The 20,381-nt window shown below is 32.6% G+C and overlaps 3 protein-coding genes across 4 annotated transcripts; 1 reads left to right on the forward strand and 2 right to left on the reverse strand.

The window, feature by feature from the left end:
- Nucleotides 1–441: 441 nt before the first annotated feature.
- On the reverse strand, nucleotides 442–6,400 carry CDPK2 (calcium-dependent protein kinase 2). Of its 2 annotated transcripts, none has more exons than XM_006346152.2 (8): nucleotides 5,357–6,400; nucleotides 3,630–3,773; nucleotides 3,369–3,521; nucleotides 1,968–2,083; nucleotides 1,309–1,476; nucleotides 1,081–1,208; nucleotides 881–980; nucleotides 442–803 (listed from the first exon to the last, which is right to left on the reverse strand). In XM_006346152.2, exons 1-8 carry the CDS (start codon nucleotides 6,036–6,038, stop codon nucleotides 729–731), a joined length of 1,566 nt encoding a protein of 521 aa, XP_006346214.1. In that variant the 5' UTR covers nucleotides 6,039–6,400; the 3' UTR covers nucleotides 442–728.
- Nucleotides 6,401–11,565: 5,165 nt separating this feature from the next.
- LOC102581296 (reactive Intermediate Deaminase A, chloroplastic) lies at nucleotides 11,566–13,908 on the forward strand. The gene is made up of 6 exons (XM_006346153.2): nucleotides 11,566–11,783; nucleotides 12,387–12,502; nucleotides 12,602–12,646; nucleotides 12,742–12,815; nucleotides 12,906–12,955; nucleotides 13,615–13,908. Exons 1-6 carry the CDS (start codon nucleotides 11,645–11,647, stop codon nucleotides 13,707–13,709), a joined length of 519 nt encoding a protein of 172 aa, XP_006346215.1. The 5' UTR covers nucleotides 11,566–11,644; the 3' UTR covers nucleotides 13,710–13,908.
- Nucleotides 13,909–13,986: 78 nt separating this feature from the next.
- Nucleotides 13,987–19,621, reverse strand: LOC102581627 (ubiquitin thioesterase OTU1). Its single transcript, XM_006346154.1, has 9 exons — nucleotides 19,500–19,621; nucleotides 19,180–19,251; nucleotides 19,021–19,066; nucleotides 17,150–17,258; nucleotides 15,753–15,844; nucleotides 15,586–15,648; nucleotides 14,864–14,982; nucleotides 14,407–14,482; nucleotides 13,987–14,324 (listed from the first exon to the last, which is right to left on the reverse strand). Exons 2-9 carry the CDS (start codon nucleotides 19,242–19,244, stop codon nucleotides 14,268–14,270), a joined length of 627 nt encoding a protein of 208 aa, XP_006346216.1. The 5' UTR covers nucleotides 19,245–19,251; nucleotides 19,500–19,621; the 3' UTR covers nucleotides 13,987–14,267.
- Nucleotides 19,622–20,381: the final 760 nt, after the last annotated feature.

Consider the following 20,381-nt stretch of genomic DNA (forward strand, 5'->3'; position numbering starts at 1 on the left):
GTATATCTAAAAACCTGCCAGTTTTTCACCTTGAATAGTCTTTGTCAGTTGCCTACAACAGGGCCACATGATAACTTTGGAAGCTTACAAGTGTATTAAAAGAGAGATTACCAAACTAACACAACAGATAGGAGAAAGGAACAAGCTAAAACCTAAGTTGCTGGTTCTATCTTCTTTTTTTTGTTTCACTCTGTGTCTAGTGTCCATATTGGAGTCCGACTATATCTGTATTCAAAGCTGCGGGAGGAACATTCTCATCTACTGCTCCACATTCTTTGGTGGTGGTTCTATCTTTGTTGGTCAAGCACCAAAGAGCATATAAATAGATATGTTGCAGATAGTTTATCCTGAATTTGCTAGTTCATTAGGAAAATTGAAGCTGATTTGATGATCTTCACTAAAATGAATCTCAATGAATGACATAACTCATTAAACATAAAATGTGGTGAAATCTTCGACGATTGAAATATTTCATTTGCTAGGAGTGGCCTAATTCAAAGCCTTTTCTAGTCCCAAACTGATGCAGTTTACACAAGGGAGGAAAAAATCGCGCAGAAGACAAACAGGAACACTCATAAAAGGCTGTTTTGAACGGAGAAAATCACAAATGTACATGTTTTTTTACTGGAAAACGTTTAAACATCTCTAATGGAAGCAACGACAGAGCTCATCGTGCACATTTTCAAGAATAGCTCTTCTACAACTTGCCCACAAAGAGACTCGTGCAACTAGAAGACCTTGCCTGGTTGCTTGGCTCCACTTCTCATCATTGTACAGAATTCCTCGTAATTGATTCTTCCATCCTGAAAATTCGACAGAATTAGCATATGGGGCAAGGGGATACAGTTCAACTATTTAGCGAAAAGCAGTGAAAACTCACATTGTCCGTGTCCACTTCAGATATGATCTCCCTTATACAGGATGGATCGCCTATTCCATGTTCTTGCATAGCTGCCTCGAGTTCATCTCTTGTAATGAACCTACAATGATTACATGAAAAAAAGTAAATTTTGAGTCAACTATCTCATGATTCTATTGGTTTGATCATGCTTTTACAATAGATGTGCACATAAGACGTACCCACTGCTATCTTTATCGAAATACTGAAATGCAGTATATAGATTTTCATCTCTTTCTAGCCTGTGCTTATGCATGGTGGCGGTGATGAATTCAGTGTAGTCGATTGAGCCATTTCCATCTACATCAGCCTAAAGTATACAAGGCACGAGATATTATTGGGGCACATCAATTCAGTAATTTTATGAAGTCGAAAGAAATGGTTAATAACTTTTAGTAGTTCCGACTTACAGCTTCCATCAATTGCTTGACTTCAGCCTCAGTGAGCTTTGACCCAAGTTTAGCCAATCCACTCTTCAGTTCTTCATAAGTGATAGTGCCACTATTATCAGTGTCAATATTGTGGAACATTGCTTTGAGCCCGTGAATTTCTTCTGCAGAGAGATTCTCGGCAATGACCTGATTCCAACAACAGACAATGCAACGTGTTATTACTTGCAGAAGGAAGAACAAGACAGCTAGCATGCAAGCACAGGATCCCAAATAAGGAAGATACATGGACCCCCAGAATAGAGTAAATTGTCAAAACACAATTAGAAGGTGTACTATGTTTATCATACAACTATGAGTAAGTAAGTAAGAAAGCCGACTAACCAAACTCACAAAACAATATGGTGGCTCATGCTAAATCTAATCATGTTCTTCACATATTGTTAGCTTGAAAGGAACGGAAGGAAGTGAGATTAAAGCAGATAAAGTGAAAAAGGTAATTTTCTTGCATGTGAAGTACATGACTATCATATGAGGAACGCCATACATGCAAAAAGGCAGTCCTTTCATTTTCTTTAGACAACGAAAGCCAATATAAGAAATTTGAAATTATACCCTTGTATCCCTTTTTCCCTTTACCAAGATTCAGTTGCAGCAGAGTTGACAAATTCTAAGATTACCTTCAAAGCGAGTTTCTTGAGTTTGTTCATAGCTCTGAATTGCTTCATTCTTGACAGGACAGCACCCTCTAATGGTTTGTCTGATGCAACACCACCTTCCTTCAGCCAAGGATGCTCTGTCAATTACACGCACCAACAGTATGGTTAGAATAAGATATAACAAAACATACTGGCAACACATGTGTATCTGTTGTTCTCAAGGCCAGTGTTTTGGATGGAGGCGAGGCAAGCGGCGAGGTGCTCGCCTTTTTGAAGTGTGGCGCCAATTAATATAAAAAAATTAGAATATTTAATTGAACATATAAATAAGCAAAATCTCAATAGCAATAAATATTAGCAAATATTTCAATTCAAAAGCTAAAAATAGATAGTACATACCAAAAGTCTAGAACTTGAATGAGAAAAAAACAGAACAAAAGTCAAAACAATGAGAAAAAACAGAGGTAGAAGTAACTCTGAAGTCTAAAGAAGAAGGAAAAAGAATCAGTGGAAGAAGAAATCTGAAGAAGAAAAAAGAAGAAAAGAAGAAATACGTATTGGCTGGATTTGGGAGTAGCCGGAAAAGTCTGGCTGGTCACCGGAGAAGTTTAATGTTGATTGGTTAGAGTCACAGTTACAGTCTAAGATTGCAACTGTGCAAATTTGGAAAGAAAACCCTAAAATTACCTTTTAACTTTTAAAAATCCTAAATTGGTTGCCTTCTATTTAAGAAAATACAAAAGGTGACGCCTTTCTCGCCTATGTCACCATGGTGTCGCCTTAAGAAAATCGCCTCGCCACAAAGCTAATAGGCGATGAAGGGTGGCCCCGCACCTCGCCTCTCGCCATTGGCGACGAGCCGATCGCCTTTCACAACATTGTCTCAAGGAGTACTTTCACGTATTAATAGCCTAAATTGTTGTGACATAAAGAGTTCTGATTTTAAACATCAATAGAAGATATATTTGTTCTGCACAAAACAATAAGTATTTTCCTAGAAATGGTTGAAGCTAAGAAGCAGGATTCTAAAAAAAAGGGGAATGAATTCTAAGTGTCAAATAAAAGATAAGCTTTGAAGGTGATACTGCAAGCTAAATTGCGCCTATTAATTTGAGCTGCAAACAAACAATGTGTCACCTCAAATAAATGCCAGCAATTTTCATGAATCTATGTTTCTTCGATATCAAGGCTTATCATGTCTCACCATTCTACCTTTCGAGTTTCAAATTCTTGATAGATGGAAAGCAACAGATATATAAGCATGGAAAGAAACACGTAATGTTACTGTACATGTAATTCTTTATTTCTAAAAGAAACAAATATGTGCAGTAATGTCAGAAAGGAAATCTTCAAGGAGTTCTGAATCTACTGAAATCATTACCAATCTTAAAATCAATAAGCTATAGTTTAAAGGCCACATACCGAGAACTTGTGCAGCTGTAATCCGTTTCTTTGGATCTTTAGTCAGCATCTTCTGTACTAGGTCCTTGGCACTACTTGATACAGACGGCCAAGGCTTGCTTTCAAAGTCAATGGTCCCTTTAAGTATGGCATCAAATATACCCTTTTCAGTTTCTGCATATCAAGCAAGTAGATACCGTTAAGTCCTTGAATCCTAGAAAGTGGCAACAATTGTCATCTGTGTATTATCTTAGAAATGAGAAGCAAAGTAGATGACTTCACCTGCCCAAAACGGAGGCACACCACTGAGTAGTATATAAAGCATAACACCTGCACTCCAAATATCTATCTCCTTGCCATAACACCTCCTTAAAACCTCAGGGGCAACATAGTAAGCACTCCCAACTATATCCTTGTACGACTTACCTGCATGGGATTTCATATTCAGATATCAATGCAGAAAAATATTAGCAGATAGAAGCTGTGTTAATATTAGTCAGGAGAATAAGAAAATCAAGAAACTCGGCAAGGTTAGTATTAGTAAGGAGGATAAGAAAATCACAAAGAAACTGCCAAGGCATGGTACTTCAACATATTTGTAAAAAGGGAAGGCGTTCATCACAGTTGAAGTAATCAATAATTGGCTTACTAATACACACAATCTGTATGCAGTGAGTGTGCAAAATGCAACTACGGTTTCATAAATGTAAATGCAATATAGCATGCCGATTACGTCAGGTTTTAAAATTCTGACTTCTCAATCAAGAGTGAGAGAGAAGCTGATCTAGTGTTACAAACAGAATACACCTACATGCTGATTTAAAAAGGTGAATAATCAGCTTATCGGGCAAAAAACTGCTAGTTTCATTTTACAAACTGAATAGGACAGAATTAAATTTGGCTGCAAACTCAATCTAGTAAAACTAGCGTTTTCTCTGCATATTCTCATCCAATCTTGCAGTGCAACAATTTCATAAATTAAAAAGAAAAGCACAATAATCAGCAGCCTGCTTACTATCTGATGATCAGCTGAGTACTCATATATGCTTGTCGATTATTTACATTCAACTAAGAGGTTCCCCTTAAATGTTTCCCGGGATGTCAAACATAAGTGTTTCCACTCACAAAAACAGCAAATATGACACTTGAATGGAGGACATACGATATACAAGACTAACGTAGGTGTAAGTGGTAAATACACGTGTGACTGTGATTACTTCTAAAGTCAACATTTTTAGCTAAATACTTAATCCTATCCCTGAACTTAAAGATCAAATTTTTAGCATTTACATGTTCACTAACTTCGCCTACGCAGAGACAGAAGACACAAATCTGTAAAACACGGAAATGTAAGTGATTTGAAAGATAATTGTGCTTCAATGCAATAAAATTGACAATTAAAGAACTTGGTAACATCTTTAGCTAAATACTTAATCCTATCCCTGAACTTAAAGATCAATTTTTTAGCCTTTACATGTTCACTAACTTCACCTACGCGGAGACAGAAGACACAAATCTATAAAACACGGAAATGTTAGTGATTTGAACGATAAATTGTGCTTCAATGCAACAGAATTGACAATTAAAGAACTCAGTAACATTTTCAGCTAAATACTTAATCCTATCCCTGAACTTAAAGATCAATTTTTTAGCCTTTACATGTTCACTAACTTCACCTACGCGGAGACAGAAGACACAAATCTATAAAACACGGAAATGTTAGTGATTTGAACGATAAATTGTGCTTCAATGCAACAGAATTGACAATTAAAGAACTCAGTAACATTTTCAGCTAAATACTTAATCCTATCCCTGAAATTAAAGATCAAAGTTTAAGCCTTTACAAGTTCACTAACTTAGCCTACGCGGAGACAGAAGACACAAATCTGTAAAACACGGAAATGCTAGTGATTTGAACGATAATTGTGCTTCAATGCAATAGAATTAACAATTAAAGAACTCGGTCCAAAAGTAGATAACATAAAATGACAATGTAAAGCAAAATATACCTTCTTGAATGAATACTGACAGCCCAAAATCAGTAATCTTTAGTGCAGCATTTTCACTCTTATCAGACAACAAAAAGTTTTCAGGCTTGAGATCACGATGCAACACGCCCATAAAATTGCAAACGTGCACAACATTGACAATAGCCCTACACATTGTTGCAGCAGCTCTTTCACTGTAATGCCCCTTTGCTATAATTCGATCGAATAGCTCTCCCCCTCCACACAACTCCATCACAAGATACACTGAACCTTTATCCTCATAAGCACCTTTAAATTCAACAATATTAGGTTGTCCACTCAAATGCTGCATAATCTTAATCTCCCTCCTCATATCATCCTTATCAGCCTTAGTAACAAGCTTCTTTTTCGATATCGATTTACAAGCATATTGTTGACCAGTTACAATTTCAGTACAAAGATATGTAACACCAAATTGACCCCTACCCAATTCTTTACCAAGAGTATAGTGCAACTTAACATCTTCATATGGCTTACCAAGAATTGTATCATACCTTACAGCTGGTTTTGGGCTTGGTGGAGGTCTCACATGCAATTGAGCTTCAGGCCCTGGAGATTTTGTATACTGAATTTCATTTCTATGAGTTGGAACTCCTCCTGATCCTGATCCATGGTGCCCATTATTAGCATTATTGGGTTTACCTTTACTAACACAAATACCCATTAAAGCAGATCTAGCAAAATATAGCTGATAGAACTTAAACTAAACTTGATTAAACTAAAAAGGGTGTAAAAATCAAGAATCAAACCAAGAACACAGATGGGTATTCAGCAAGATTAGATTTTTACTAAACCAAAATGCAAAAAGATTGAATTTTTTTCTTCAAATTTCAAGAAAATACAAGGGATTTGGGAGTTGACAAAAAAAAAACAGAAAAATTATCAGAAAAAATCAACAACCAACCATTGTTACAGCTAAAAATGGAAAATGGGACAAAGAAATTGACTTAAAAAAAACTTGGTCAGCAGAAATTTGAGTTGAAACGTTAAAACACTTTTATTAAGACAGACGAAGACGATGAGAAAGTGGGGAGAAAAAAAAAAGAAGTACAACGGCTTTTTCTATATTTATTTTAGAGTAATATTTATTAAGTAAAAGATAATTGGTGGATCTTAGTGTCAAAATGGCAATTAAAAATTGTAAATTATATTGGTTGTTACATCAATCTTAAAAGATTTTTTACGCGGTTAGATGATATGTTATCATTTTTATCACATTATTTATTGATGACGTAAAATTATATATTTGATTCCATCTGTAAATCGATTTTCTTTTTTGGAGCGAAAGTCTCAATAAGAATATTGATTTTTATTGTTCATTATCATGTGAATATACCTTATCGATTCGTTATATGTATGGATGATGAGATTCGATTGATATATAGTCAATTCCAATAGAGTTATTGGAGGGTCCCATTGGTGTGGATTGAACTTACGAATTCGTCAATTATGAGTTGGGCGATTTAACCGTTCAGTCTTATTTTCTTTAGTATATCTCTTTATTTATATATTTTTCTAAGAAATTATTTGATATCCCATTTAGGGATTTTGTGTTCTCAACTTCTTCGATCCGGATACCGCGCAATTCGTGTATATCTATATGAAATGGAATACATTCATTTTGTCAGTTTAAGTATTGAAGTGAGAGTAACAGATATTCATTCCTAAATTACTTGTGGTAAAGCCCTCTCTCTAGGATATGACACGAATTTCAATGACGAGTTAAAATTACTTGTGTTAGTATGAAAATCAGCCTTACAAAAAAATAAATTCTAAATAACATTTGATTATATACGTAAACATTTCCGGAATATTTACATATTTTCATGTTTCTTTTATAAGTAAACTAGGTAATGTATTTGTACTTTGCACAATCATATATAATCATTCTTCCTCGTATTAAAATATTTAAAAATAACTTAAAATATAAATTCTAATTCTTATAAATTAGATCATTTAAATACATTTGTTATATTAGTTTTTTAATTGTAGCTTTTGTCCATTGATATATTTGTTTCTCAATTTTAAATGATCTTTCCTGTAATAAATTAACAATTTACACATCATATTATTTTTAAAAAAAATTAACAATTTACACACAAAATTAAAAAGTATAAAATATTCAATTTTATGACTCACACTACTCTCATTTCCAAAAACTTCGTGATGTGAAGGATACCTAAAATTATCAATATAAAATAATGATTAGTTTAAATAAGTTTAGACCTGTTAATAAGCAGCATAAAAAATTATGACTAAAAATTAAGTCAATAATAATCCTAATTAAAAATTGCCACGTACAATATTCTTCTAAAATTCACCCTTCATATCATTATTGAAATCTTAGAATTAATCCTCTAGCTAATGAAGAAATGCACAAAGAGAGAGAAAAAAAAAAGGAGAAAAAATATAATAAGAAGACGTTAACAAAAATATATAAAAATAGATTTATTCACTAAACAACTGGGATGCAATCTTCGAGAAAAAAAATTCAAAAATCTCATTAACAAATTCAATAAAAAAAAAAAGTGCATTTGAACATTTATATTTTACAATACTAAAAGCATGTTAAACATGTACTAAAAACAGAAAATAAACTAAAGCAAAATAAATAAATATAGCTAAAATCTTCAATCTGAAGTGATAGAGAGGAAAAATATCTTTTATGCTTTTCAATCCTTTCTTTCTCTATGTGATGGTGATTATAGAGTGTGATTTAATTTGCTCTTCGGCATTTTTTTTCAATTCCTCATCTCACAGTTCATATCCTAAATGGATATTTTTTGAGCAACAAAACTCAAAAATTCGAAAGATAACCACTACAACCCGTAATGAGAATAAGAATTCAAATGTACATTCAATAAGATTAAATTTTTATGGGACCAAAATGGAAAAAGATTAGGATTAATGTATTATTTAGTATTTGTAATATTTAATACATTAATTGAAAGTTACAATCATTAGCCCATGTTTATTTATTTTTCCTTATATAATCAACTAAATGTTATATTATCTCATATATATGAGAACTTTTTAAGTTGAAATTAATTATTATTTCAAATCAAACAACCCCATATATGAGACACAAGAAAAAGATAAAGCACAATCTGTTGGAACACTTAGAGCTAGTGCATTGGGTCGGATGAAAAGTTCAATAGCTTTTCTTCAAATTGTATATATTTATGAAATAGTTATAAAATATTTGATTTGTAAGCTCCATAATTATTGTATAGTAACTTAAAATTATTTATAAATGTTAAATTTTAATTTTTTTATCGACGCCTCAGTGGACACATGCTATGAGTACCAATTCAAAATAAATTAGTATTATAGGTGTTAAGGATTAAACTTCACAATACGTGTAAGAGACTTTTTAAAAAGACGTGAGATAATTCTATGTTAGCTTTATAAGTGGACATAGAGTACTGATTTTGAGTTTATAAATTTAATATTTTTTATGTGAAATATAAATTTATTACTCAATTGTCATGCTAAGATTTTGCATAACTCTTGAGAAAAATTAATTAAAAGTGTAGTTTGACTAATGTATCTTTTATTAATTCCTTAATCTGTATCATTGATGTGCTTCTTAATTTCAGAATAACTAATTCTAAGGGCATAATTGAAAATTATAATAATTAATTCTTAATTGTTTAAATTGACAATTATTTTGGAATAAGTATTTTCAGTATACATGACAACTGAAAAAGAACGAGGGTGAATTATTGAAGCATTTTTCTTAATTCAAAATAAGTGAATTGTTCCAAATTAAAGAAATTTGTTGATAAACATGTTAGCTAATAACTACAAATGACGCTGTTTATTTTCTCGCTTTAAATTTCGTATAACTCATTACACACTTATTTTAATATTATCTAATATTGTTTTAAAATATTTGAACTAATTAGCATGCGATGCATAGGTAGCGCACATGTTTAGACATTAGTTATATATATCACAATTTATTTGTATGATTTTGACTTAATATAAAGTTTAAGAAAATAATTAAGATTTTTAAATATTATAATTTTAAACTAAAAATATGTTAAATGTCTGAAAATACCATTTTATCTCGTGGCCTTAATCATCATGTAATGTAAAAAATTGTACTTAAATAATTTTCAAAAAAAGAGACGTGCATTCTTTAAAAACCAACTAAAAAATAAAATAAAACAAACAAATTGAAATAAAAAGATATATACTTATAAGAAAAGAACCTAACAATCCACAAGTAATTGCCATGAAATAACGAAATCATCGATATGAATTTGGATTAGTCAGATCAATAATTTTCAAATACAAATTATTCAATTAAAAAGATAGTGAAACAAGACTTTTCTTGAAATTAGTAACTCTTAAAAAATCAATCAAGAAAATGGTATAAACTTATGACCAAAAAAAGAAAAAAATCGAAAATCATATGAGTAAAGTTTGAGATGTACGAATACACTGTCCTTAAAGATATTATGTCTACAATGTAAATAATATAATTAGATATTAAACAATTAAACGAAGATAACAATTGACTTAAAAGACAACCTACGATGTAGAATATGGGTTCACAATTCACATACGTCAATTCATAAAAAAATTCACATGTCCTCTAATGTTTTCGATAAGAGTATCTGAAATTATTTTAAACTTTTTGCTTAAAATAATAAAAGATCTGAATTAAACAAGTACTTATATTACACTAGGTGTGCTGAAAATTTATATTGTACTACACCAACTTCGATAAAATTTCTCAATTATCTCTATAATAATGGGAACAATATTCACTTCTTCGATCATCCTTCAAAATGATATAAGAGAAGTATTGAAAACACCTCTATATTTGGCGTGAATTATTAGTTTATCTCCAAACTATTGACAGACTTTAAAACATCAATTTATTTGACTAACTGAACTTAAATACACTCGTGATCTTGCAACATGAGTGAAACACATCCCTAAATTCTATTTTTGCAAAGTTAAGGGTATTTTCAACACTTCTCACTGCTTTTTATTAAGAGTTTCATGCTCTTACAAGTGTTTGAGACCACTTGCTACATCATGTGGCAGATCGAGCGTGTATTTAAGTTTAGTTAGTCAGATAGAGAGGTATTTTTAAAACTATCAATAGTTTAAGAACGAAATTAACAGTTTAAGTGTTTACAATACTTCTCACAAACGATATTTGAGAATAAACAAACAACTTAGACCTAAAGGACCACTTTAACATTTAACATCAACCACCAACTCAAAAATAAATTTTAAAATTTTATCGATAACCATTTCGGGACCAATAAAGATTCCATTCTTATATACAAAAATACAAAATTATATATTAAAAATAAGATAACAGACCTTCCATGATAAAATATCAAGAGGAAAATAACACATGTTTTAATAACACCATTATCATTTTTACCCTAGAATCCATAAAACCAAAAAATCGTTAAAAGAAGAAAGAATGGGAAAAAAAGTAATAGAAATTTACTCGAGATTTTTGTCAATTTTGAGAGATACACTATGGGTGAAAGAATATATTAAATCTAGATAAAAGTTATTAAGTTCATAAGCGGAGCTAAAATATTATATTTGGTTCATCTGAATCCTCTATAAGAGTTCAGAGCCAAAAAATCACTTTTTCCATCTAAAAATGCACGAAGGATGACTTGTTATGCTAATTAACCAAAACGAACAAATCACTCAACTTTGAGCGATTTCTCTTTTGATAACAGTCTTCGATTTATTTTTTTTATATCTCGCTCACTTTGGAGCGTACTGTTATATATTTTGAATCTTCTTGGTTTCTTCATGACGAAAAAAAGTTACTCCCTCCGTCTCAATTTATGTGGCACTTTTCGAATTTTGAGACTCAAACAAGTATAACTTTGACGGTAGATTTTTCATATATCTTTTAATTATTTTGCATTGTCAATTATTGTAACTTATAGTACTTTTTTATGTAGTTTACAAATATATAAATTTCATTTCAAGAAAATTGAAGATTCCGTGCAAATTTTCGATCAGAATTAAACTGTTTGACTTCCGAAAAACGAAAAATGTCACATAAATTAGAACAGAGGAAATAACAATTTTGATACGACACGCCACTTGCATTGCATGAAAGGGATCATTCGAAAGAAATTAAACATTTAAAAAAACGTGGAATTATGATACAAAAATCACTATAAAAACATATGGATCGATCTTATAACTGCATGAAATTAATAAATAGTACACTACTTAGTAAGTGATTTATTAGTATATTTGAAATTATTTAAAATGGCGTTCTCCGTCGCATCGGGAAGCTTCTGTATGCCGGCAATGGCTGCAAACGCCGGGCACAGCCGTACTCCGATGTCCATCGGAATTGGACGCGTGTCAGTTGCTAATTCGCGTGTTCCTTTCGTTTGCTTAGCCAGTACGGTGACATCTCATTCCTTTGTTTTATCATTTATTACCTGACGACTGATCTGTCCACTTTTACTTGTTACGTTTTGTTTCATGAGAGTTGTTGATTTAATTAATCTACAAACATAAATTGAATTAGATTAATTTAAATATTTTCGAAGACCATATGGAAAGTGTTATAAGTTGTAATTCTTCAAATATTTAATATGATAAAAAAATACATACTAAAATGTTGATCAAAGTTCATGCAGTTTGACACTCGGGAAACACGAAACATAACAAGTGAAAGTCAACGAGGTCCTTTTGTTTCAAAATAAGTGATGCACTTGTTTTTAATTGGAGATACTTTCAAGAAAGCTATTCATTCATAGAAAATAAGGTTGTTTTTAATAACTTTATCCTTAATCAAATATTTTGATTTTTTTTTAGCTTTTTAGTGGTTTCTTGTGTATATAAAACTTTATTTATTTTAAAAAGAAAATTTAATCATCTTCTGATTTTGTGAGACGTCATTTATTTTTGAAATTAAAAAGAAAATCATTTATTTTGAAATGGAAGAGTAATTATATTTGATTATTTGTCTAAAGTTTTAGTTATGATTTATTTTTTTAAGGTAAAAAGGAGGAAATTAGTACAGATAAGGCACCACCTGCAGTGGGACCATATTCTCAAGGAATTAAGGCTAATAATTTCATTTATGTATCTGGTTCTCTAGGTCTTATTCCTGAGGTTAGTGATAATTAATCATTTTTAAATCTTTAATTAGATCATTTTAATTTGTTACATTGGTTAATATTTTTATAATTATTTTTTTGTGATTGAATGTAGACTGGAGTACTCATATCAGACAATGTGGAGGATCAAACAGAACAGGTTTTTTGAATAATTAATTTTATTTCTTCTGTTTCAATTTATATGACACTGTTCGACTGAACACAAAATATCTGAGTTTAATAATGATTTTTCAGGCTCTGAAAAATATTGGGGAGATACTTAAAGCTGGTGGTGTTAGCTATTCTGCAGCTGTTAAGACAACAATCATGTATGATACATAATTTATTTTTTTTGTGTTTCCTTATAATATAGTTAATTTTGATTATTGATGTTGAATAATAATATTATTAACCTACAGGTTGGCTGATCTAGGGGACTTCCAGAAAGTCAATGCAATTTATGCTAAATGTGAGTACAACTACCTTTCATAGTATTATTAGTACTAATAATTAAGGCAACTTCGAAATTATGTAAAATCTACCTTTCAAGTTAGATTAGGTCAACTTTGAAATTATGTATACCTAAGACAGGTAACTCTTCATATTAAAGTCAGGATCTCAATATAGGTATCGAAAATTGAATAACTATTTCTATTAAGTTTGCAATTGTACCTTAAAAAAAAGAGTCATAATACGGCATGATCGTATCTTATTTAGTTTAGGAATTTAGGGACTTGTCTGTCAAGAAATTGAGATGATTGATCTTAGTCTTAAGCAAAATGTTATTTGTAGTAAACAATAACAACATATCCAATTTAATTTCCACAAATAGGGCATGGAGTGGGTAGAATGTTCGCGACCTTACCTCTACCTCATCTGTTTCCAAAAGATCCTCGACTCAAATAACGCATATTCACTATTGTAAACAACAACAACATACTCAGTGTAATCTCATAAATAGGGCATGAAAAGTATAAAGTGCACACAAATCTTACCCTTACCTACTGAAGGTAGAGAGATTGTTTCCGAAAGACCCTCGGCTCAAATAACGCATATTACTATTATTACATATTGAAGTTTTGAGTCAAAATATGTAATAACATGGATATATATATATCAATGTTGCAGATTTTCCAGATCCTGCACCAGCACGTTCAACTTTTCAAGCAGCAGGATTACCACTGAATGCAAAAATTGAAATTGATTGCATAGCAGTATGTTGAACAGATTCAAGTCTTCAACTTCCATGGCAGCTATGGTTTTAAGTTTAAATAAAGTTAAATAAAGGAGATTTAAGTCTTTAATTCAGAGTCTCTTGATACTCTGCTTTAGATTCAATCTCCATTGTTGCAGAGTGCAGCACCAATAAATTCTGTAAAAAAGGGCTCTTTCAGTCCTCATAATAAGAATTCATCGAGTGTACGTTCAAATTACTTGCATTATTATTACTGATCGCAGCTACAGTAATACAAAGCTCAAAGTTAAATGACACATTAAAAATAGCATATAGTACTTGTCACAAATATATCAACAAGAATACATGTCAAAGTTGTATTTCTTCCACTAATACACACTCTAGTATCTCTATTACTCTTTGTTCTGTCTAAAATGGGGAACAATTTTCTATAGCACAACAATGCATCAGCAAATTAACAGAAATCACACACCTTTCGATTAGAAATGAAATCTACTTTCTAGTCATATGCAGACAGTCGTATGAAATTGGTTTTCACTGGTTCAAAGAAATTATCGATTATGTTTTGCTTTGTTTCTTGTTTCTTTCATTTGTATTCCTGGAAGTTCACATGTCCAGTTGCTTGTGCATGCTCTACAGCTTCCTGCATAGGAATGCAGCTTTTAGCAAACGAAGTCGCAAGCTTAGAAAGTAGGCAGAATAATTACAAGAAGCAAGATATGAACCTTTTGGCCGATGACCCCAATTTGGCAAACTCCACATCGCAACGTGAAGTTGGCTGTGTCAGTATAGCTCCTCTTCCTGCAATGAAGCAATAATAGATAACAGCAAAGTAATTAGTAGATATAAGTAGTTTCTGCTCATTTCCTCACAGCAAAATACGCTCTATTGTAAAAATGTAAGGCAATTCTGAGTTTGAACACACAGAAAAAGGAAGGCATAAAGTAAAATAAATCCCTTAGAACCACAATCTTGTCATGCTAACCTCAAAATGCACATAATCTAGAGCTCTTACCCTAACTTCCTTTAATTCTCAAACTTCAGATTATTTACCATTTTGACCCAACCATATATCCGAAGCAGCATAAGAACAAGGATATGGAAACTTGTTCATCTGGCCGTTATAAAATTCTCCCCCAACACCAAACTTAGTCATTTTCTGCTTAAAAGGACGATGCTTACCTTTGTTGGTCCTTAACCAGATTAAGAGCAAGCCTCTCAGCTGGTCCTACAGTTCCATCTCTCTGTACAGAAAAAATTGTCTGATCAAACTCCTCCGGAGCTCCGTCAGCAGGGGACATCTGGCGATTGTACACGTGGAACTAGGTGTAAGTAGGATAATACAGACATAAAAAAGGAAATCTAACTTCAAGCAGCTTTGTCAGAAGATGGGAAATTCTTCATACAAATATTAGCTAAATGATTTCACACTACTAACCAGCAATGCAGCACCTAATAATTTCATATTTCTGATGATGGGTAAATGCAACTATTCGTTATGAATAGCACTAGAGAAGGGCACGTACCCCCAAGATCAATGATATAAAGAGAACCTACCCATTACATACACTTACTATTTTGCAAATAACCCAACAAAAATCAAAATAAAGATAGGCATAAATCAAAAGTGGCCCAACAGATTAGCTAAGTGAAGCAGTCATCTGTCCCTTTTTAATGAGCATCGGTATCAGATATAGATCACTAATCCTATCTCATATTCTAAAGTCATTAATTGATTTGACAAGATTCCAAAAAGTCTAGGTCCTTAACTGTGCCTACAGTCCAAATATTCGCAAGATCTAAAAATCTTCACAAAATTGAATCTCTCCTTCTTGTTCCTCCTGACAGAAACAGAATGATCAAGAAGGTGCAAGTGCAGAGAGAGAGAGAGAGAGTGACCATACAGCCAAAGCATCATAATGAAGTCCATCATAAATCAGCATTACTCTTTCCTGATAGTTCTTTCCCTGTTTAACATTAAGCCATATAAAGGTGGTTCAGAATAATCAGGAATTGTCAAATGACTCGTGTAGAAATAGCTGATTACACATCCTACTAGCTAAATGCTAACCTGTCCATACAGATCACAGCGCGTTGTTTGGATATCATAGGCTGCAATTTCTCGTCCGTAGTGGTCAGCCAATATTGAAAGCTCTATGGCCCCTTAAGAGAGCAAGTGTTTCAAAGGTAAGAAACAAAAAACAAATAACAAGAACTGCAATGATTAGATAAGAAAGGGATGTTCCTAAGCAACAGAAACTAGAGTTCTTCCAGCTAATCATAATGCTGTGAAATAGACTTGGCTTACAAAAGGAAAAAGTAAAATATAAAAGCAGCATATAGCACAAAATATTTATCAATGATGCACCTTTTTCTTTTTCTGATACGATAAACGACAACAATTACACCTCAATCCCACGCTACTTGGGAGATTGATAAGTAAATAAACTTCTATTGCATCATGAAGGGGATTCCAAACTGGATTCCAAGCCTCCACTGGTATAGGGATCCCACAGGTGCTCCAGAAATCCCAAGAAGCATCATGAGATTGCAGGTTGGGAAGATAAAAGCTTTTAACTTCTTTCTCCAAAATGTCTACATCACTGCAAGTGCAGTTACTTTCCGACTTCAAGCCCACTTTCTTCTCCTGAAGCCTATCAGATGACTCTACCCACCTAACCCTTTGATATTCAGCATCTAACTCAGCACAATAATCCTTTTATTTTAAACTAACCTCCCCTTCAAATGAAGATAAAACAGAGAAGAGCGTAACTAGATTTTCTTTTTTTGACGCTAGAGCGTAACTAGATTTTCTCCTCCAATGAAGATACTGTAGAAAGCAAAAGATGAACCCGATTCCCTCCCATGAAGGAATAAGACAAAAGATTTCAATTGAGCAAGAGACTACAAGAAGAAATCAAAGCAATTCCACAACAACAAGGATCATTTTTATTTATTTAAAATATTACGAATTTTCCACATTAATAGCCAACTTAAAACATCAAAAAGGCAAGCTCAATGCATGTATACAGAGTTGTAGCTTTGAGACGCACGCCCAAACAGAACAGTAATATTTGTTCATACAACAAAAAAACTGCAATTCATTAGTGTCATAGGTTTCACTAGAATGTCATGTGAGTCTCACTCATTAGTTCCTTTTAAGCAATTATAAGCAGTAATTATCGAGTTTTAACTTTTACCCATGGCTTAACCAAAGAAGTCATGAAAGTAATTGTAACCTTTGACCACCTAGTTATACAGCCAAACTATCTGAGATATACCAACAGCACGACTAGTGAAGTCACTGTTATCCTAGCAGGACTCCAGTAGTTGAAATCATGCAACAACAACAACATACCCAGTGTAATCCCAGACCTTACCCCTACCTCATAGAGATAGAGAGGTTGTTTCTGAGTAGTTAAAATCATCCTAGGATAAGATAACTTTAAAACAGACAATAAGACATACCTCCCCATTTCTCTGGGTTAAGAATCCAATCACAATACTCCTTGTTGGACTTCCCAAGAAAGGCATCAGAATATTTTTCTGGATCACTGGCAACTGTTCCAGCTATAACCTTCAAATATTGAAATGTATAAAGTGTCATGGATGAGGAGTAGTGAGCTTTACGAAATATTCCCAGCACTACACCATATCAAACTATCAACTTGAGTCATATTTCACATATTATAACTAAATAACAAGAAACTGTTAGCTTTTCTATAAAGTAGCTTCCTGAATTGAATTTCTCCTATGGCGAACAAATTGTTACAAAATTGTTATAAGCCTAGATTCCCTATCCAACCATTGATGTCTGAGAAAGTATCCAGTGTCTTTTCACTAAATGAAACCTTTTTCCTTATGTAATTTGGTTCCCTGGGCATGAGATTGAAGTTAAAAATTATCTCTGGGTCAGACGCTTGATGAGTTTCGCCACCTCTAGAGATTGATAAGTAACAAAATCCATAAGAAAAAAAATCATTTTTCCGTATTAACTAAAAGAGAAACCATCTCAGGGATGGGTGAGATCAGCAGCAACTACATCTTCAATCCTAAGTGTACTGAACGCATTACACATACTTTTTTTGACACATCAATGCATCGAACTCAGTTAGTCTTAAACGGGAAGTTGTTCTATGCTATTACGGATAAATGTGAATACAAGAAACTTCAAATTCTAGAGATCCCTTAATTTGGCTTAAAAGACATATAATTGACTAATAGAATCAACTGGGCTTAACTAGCGCATAGTTGATGAGTATTATATAGCTGACCCTTACTAGTCTCAGATTGAGGCATAGATGATTGAATGAAGAGTACAGAACTCCTTAATAAACCATGACATAGAGGCTTCACAAAAGGTCAAGAGAAAGTGTTCTATGTAACTATGTAAGTCCCACAACTAGAAATAAGGTTATGGGCAGCAATCATTTATCAATAATCTTTCTTTAATTCCTAAATCTTGACTGTAAATAGTCTTTATTCCCTTTCATTTCTGCTTTTTAAGATAAGCTGCTCTAGACATCCTCCGGGAAGGGGTAAAGGGAAGCATGTACGTTGTCACACTCCCTGACTTCCAGAGGTTTCCTAGAGACGGGGCGGCGGTTCCCAATGCTTCTCCACGGCCTACGCTCAATAAGATGCACCAACCTCAGGATGCATAGACTATTCGTAAAAGTTCACAAGACACAAAATAGTTTTGCGTATTGATGTCTAAGCACAGAAGTTTGCTTTCACCTCATCTCATTTCCTGGAAAGTCCTATCAACTAAACCTGACTCCTTTAAACTGAACAAACTATCATACTGTTCTATAACCACACGAAAGAGAACATATTTATGAAGGCAATGAAAAACACACTGGCTTCATTCCTCAATGTTCTGAACCAGCACATATCATAACAAGCTTTTACTTAATCTAACTCATCCACAAACACTACACATACATTCACTCCACTCACTTGCACCCTGGTTTTTTCCCATCTTTTTCTTGCAAAATCAAAAACACACATTTACACTAACAAAAGTACAATCCACCTGCATAATTGATTTTTATACAATCTTCTACACCAAGAAGCTCACACACACACACATTTTCTATTTCTCGACTACACCTCTAGCAGTCTTTCTCAAGAAAAGTCTATGATATATCTAATAAAATAAATAAAAAGAAGGATCCTTCCATCACTAGCTACAGGACTACAACTACGACTCTTCACTGCACTTGTTAAATCAATAAGATATAACAGCAACACAGCTAATCTATCCATATATAACATTCTTGACTGGCATAACACGAACAAGTGCTTTAACAGAGTAATTTCAAAGGCAAAACTAGAACCTGTCTTAGCTCAGGGGCTTTGTTTCTGTCACGGTCCATCACATAACTGCATAAAACAAGAAACCACAATATATTTATTCAAAATTTCGAACCACACCATCTCCAATTCCAACAGCAAATAAGAGAACAAGAACAAAGTAAAATGGGAATAGAATTTACCCAACAGCATTAAAAAGACAACTGTTATCAGATGGAATCACTCTTCTTACTATAGAACCTTCCATCTTCAACCTACAAAATGCAAACAACTCAAATTTCCAGTTTTTTTCTTTACAACAACACCAATTCCATGAACACCCAAATAAGGAAAAACGTCAATTAATCATAAAAACTAAACCTGTATCTGAATGAACAGTTGCTACAAGAAATTGAACCCAAAAAATTCGCAAAAAAAAACCCAGCTAGATTACACGAGATATCTATCAGACAACAAATTAGAAAAAATTCAAAAATAGTTGCAGATCTATATATGAACTTACCGGAAAACAGGGAATTGCTTTAACTTCACAACAATTGAAAATGGAAAGACAAGTTACGAATCTTGAGAAAGCGTAAGATAGGAGAAGAAATACTATTGTTGCTATATTATACAGTATTTTGTTGGTCAAACTTTTAATGCTTTTTTAGAAACTAAATGTAATTTTTAGGTAACAGAAGAAGATATTTTCAAATAATTTAAAAGGAAAATTAGATAAAATGTTCATTGAATCAAAAAGATTTATGAAAGTAATTCAATTATCATTTATTATCTAAAATGGTCATTCGGCCGATGTTGTTACACTCGAATTCAAAGCAGAGCCGAACTCAAAATTTGAAAATGATTTTTAAGATTCTTAGATGAAAACGAAGAAAAACGACAAAAAAGTGAGGGGTGTTGAATTTAAACTATTTCACCAATTAGTTTTAGTTTAGTTATACTGCCTAATGAAAATATCTAATATTTGAAACTACAGATATTACTAATTATATGAAGTTAGGTAGTCGTGTTTAGGCCTTGAAAACGTGAAAGGAGGCTTAACACTTTATGTTCACCAAGTTTTTTCAAAATTTAATTCTAAAACTGAATATGAATCGTTTTGAACAAATAAAACATTGAGAGACATTTTTAGGCGTTAGAAACGTGAAAGAAAATTTAGGATTCCATGTTCAACAATTAAAACTCGATTTTAAAATTTTGGCGTACCTAAATGTAAATTGGTTCGAGTGAATAATACATCAAAAGACTCATAACTTCGAGAGAGGCTCATATCTAAAATTTGGGATCGTTTAGAGCATATTTGAGTTGGCCGAAATTGAAAAATAAAATCATTGAAAAACTGAACTATTATATACTCCTATTTATACTATATCAATACATTACA

The sequence above is a fragment of the Solanum tuberosum genome, unplaced genomic scaffold, assembly GCF_000226075.1.
Source record: "Solanum tuberosum cultivar DM 1-3 516 R44 unplaced genomic scaffold, SolTub_3.0 scf00076, whole genome shotgun sequence".
In the NCBI taxonomy this organism is placed as follows: Eukaryota; Viridiplantae; Streptophyta; class Magnoliopsida; order Solanales; family Solanaceae; genus Solanum; species Solanum tuberosum.

What these genes read in the sequence shown, in the direction of transcription:
- LOC102581627 (XM_006346154.1), bottom strand. Translation starts at nt 19,244, where the DNA reads ATGGAAGGTTCTATAGTAAGAAGAGTGATTCCATCTGATAACAGTTGT. An exon ending in TGTCTTTTTAATGCTGTTGG is followed by an intron (nt 19,067 to 19,179) that starts GTAAATTCTATT and finishes TGTTTTATGCAG; the next exon opens with TTATGTGATGGACCGTGACA. An exon ending in TTCATTATGATGCTTTGGCT is followed by an intron (nt 14,983 to 15,585) that starts GTATGGTCACTC and finishes TACAATCGCCAG; the next exon opens with ATGTCCCCTGCTGACGGAGC.
- CDPK2 (XM_006346152.2), bottom strand. Translation starts at nt 6,038, where the DNA reads ATGGGTATTTGTGTTAGTAAAGGTAAACCCAATAATGCTAATAATGGG. An exon ending in TACAGCTGCACAAGTTCTCG is followed by an intron (nt 2,084 to 3,368) that starts GTATGTGGCCTT and finishes TGTAATTGACAG; the next exon opens with AGCATCCTTGGCTGAAGGAA. An exon ending in TTCGATAAAGATAGCAGTGG is followed by an intron (nt 981 to 1,080) that starts GTACGTCTTATG and finishes TAATCATTGTAG; the next exon opens with GTTCATTACAAGAGATGAAC.
- LOC102581296 (XM_006346153.2), top strand. Translation starts at nt 11,645, where the DNA reads ATGGCGTTCTCCGTCGCATCGGGAAGCTTCTGTATGCCGGCAATGGCT. An exon ending in TGGAGGATCAAACAGAACAG is followed by an intron (nt 12,647 to 12,741) that starts GTTTTTTGAATA and finishes ATGATTTTTCAG; the next exon opens with GCTCTGAAAAATATTGGGGA. An exon ending in GCTGTTAAGACAACAATCAT is followed by an intron (nt 12,816 to 12,905) that starts GTATGATACATA and finishes ATTAACCTACAG; the next exon opens with GTTGGCTGATCTAGGGGACT.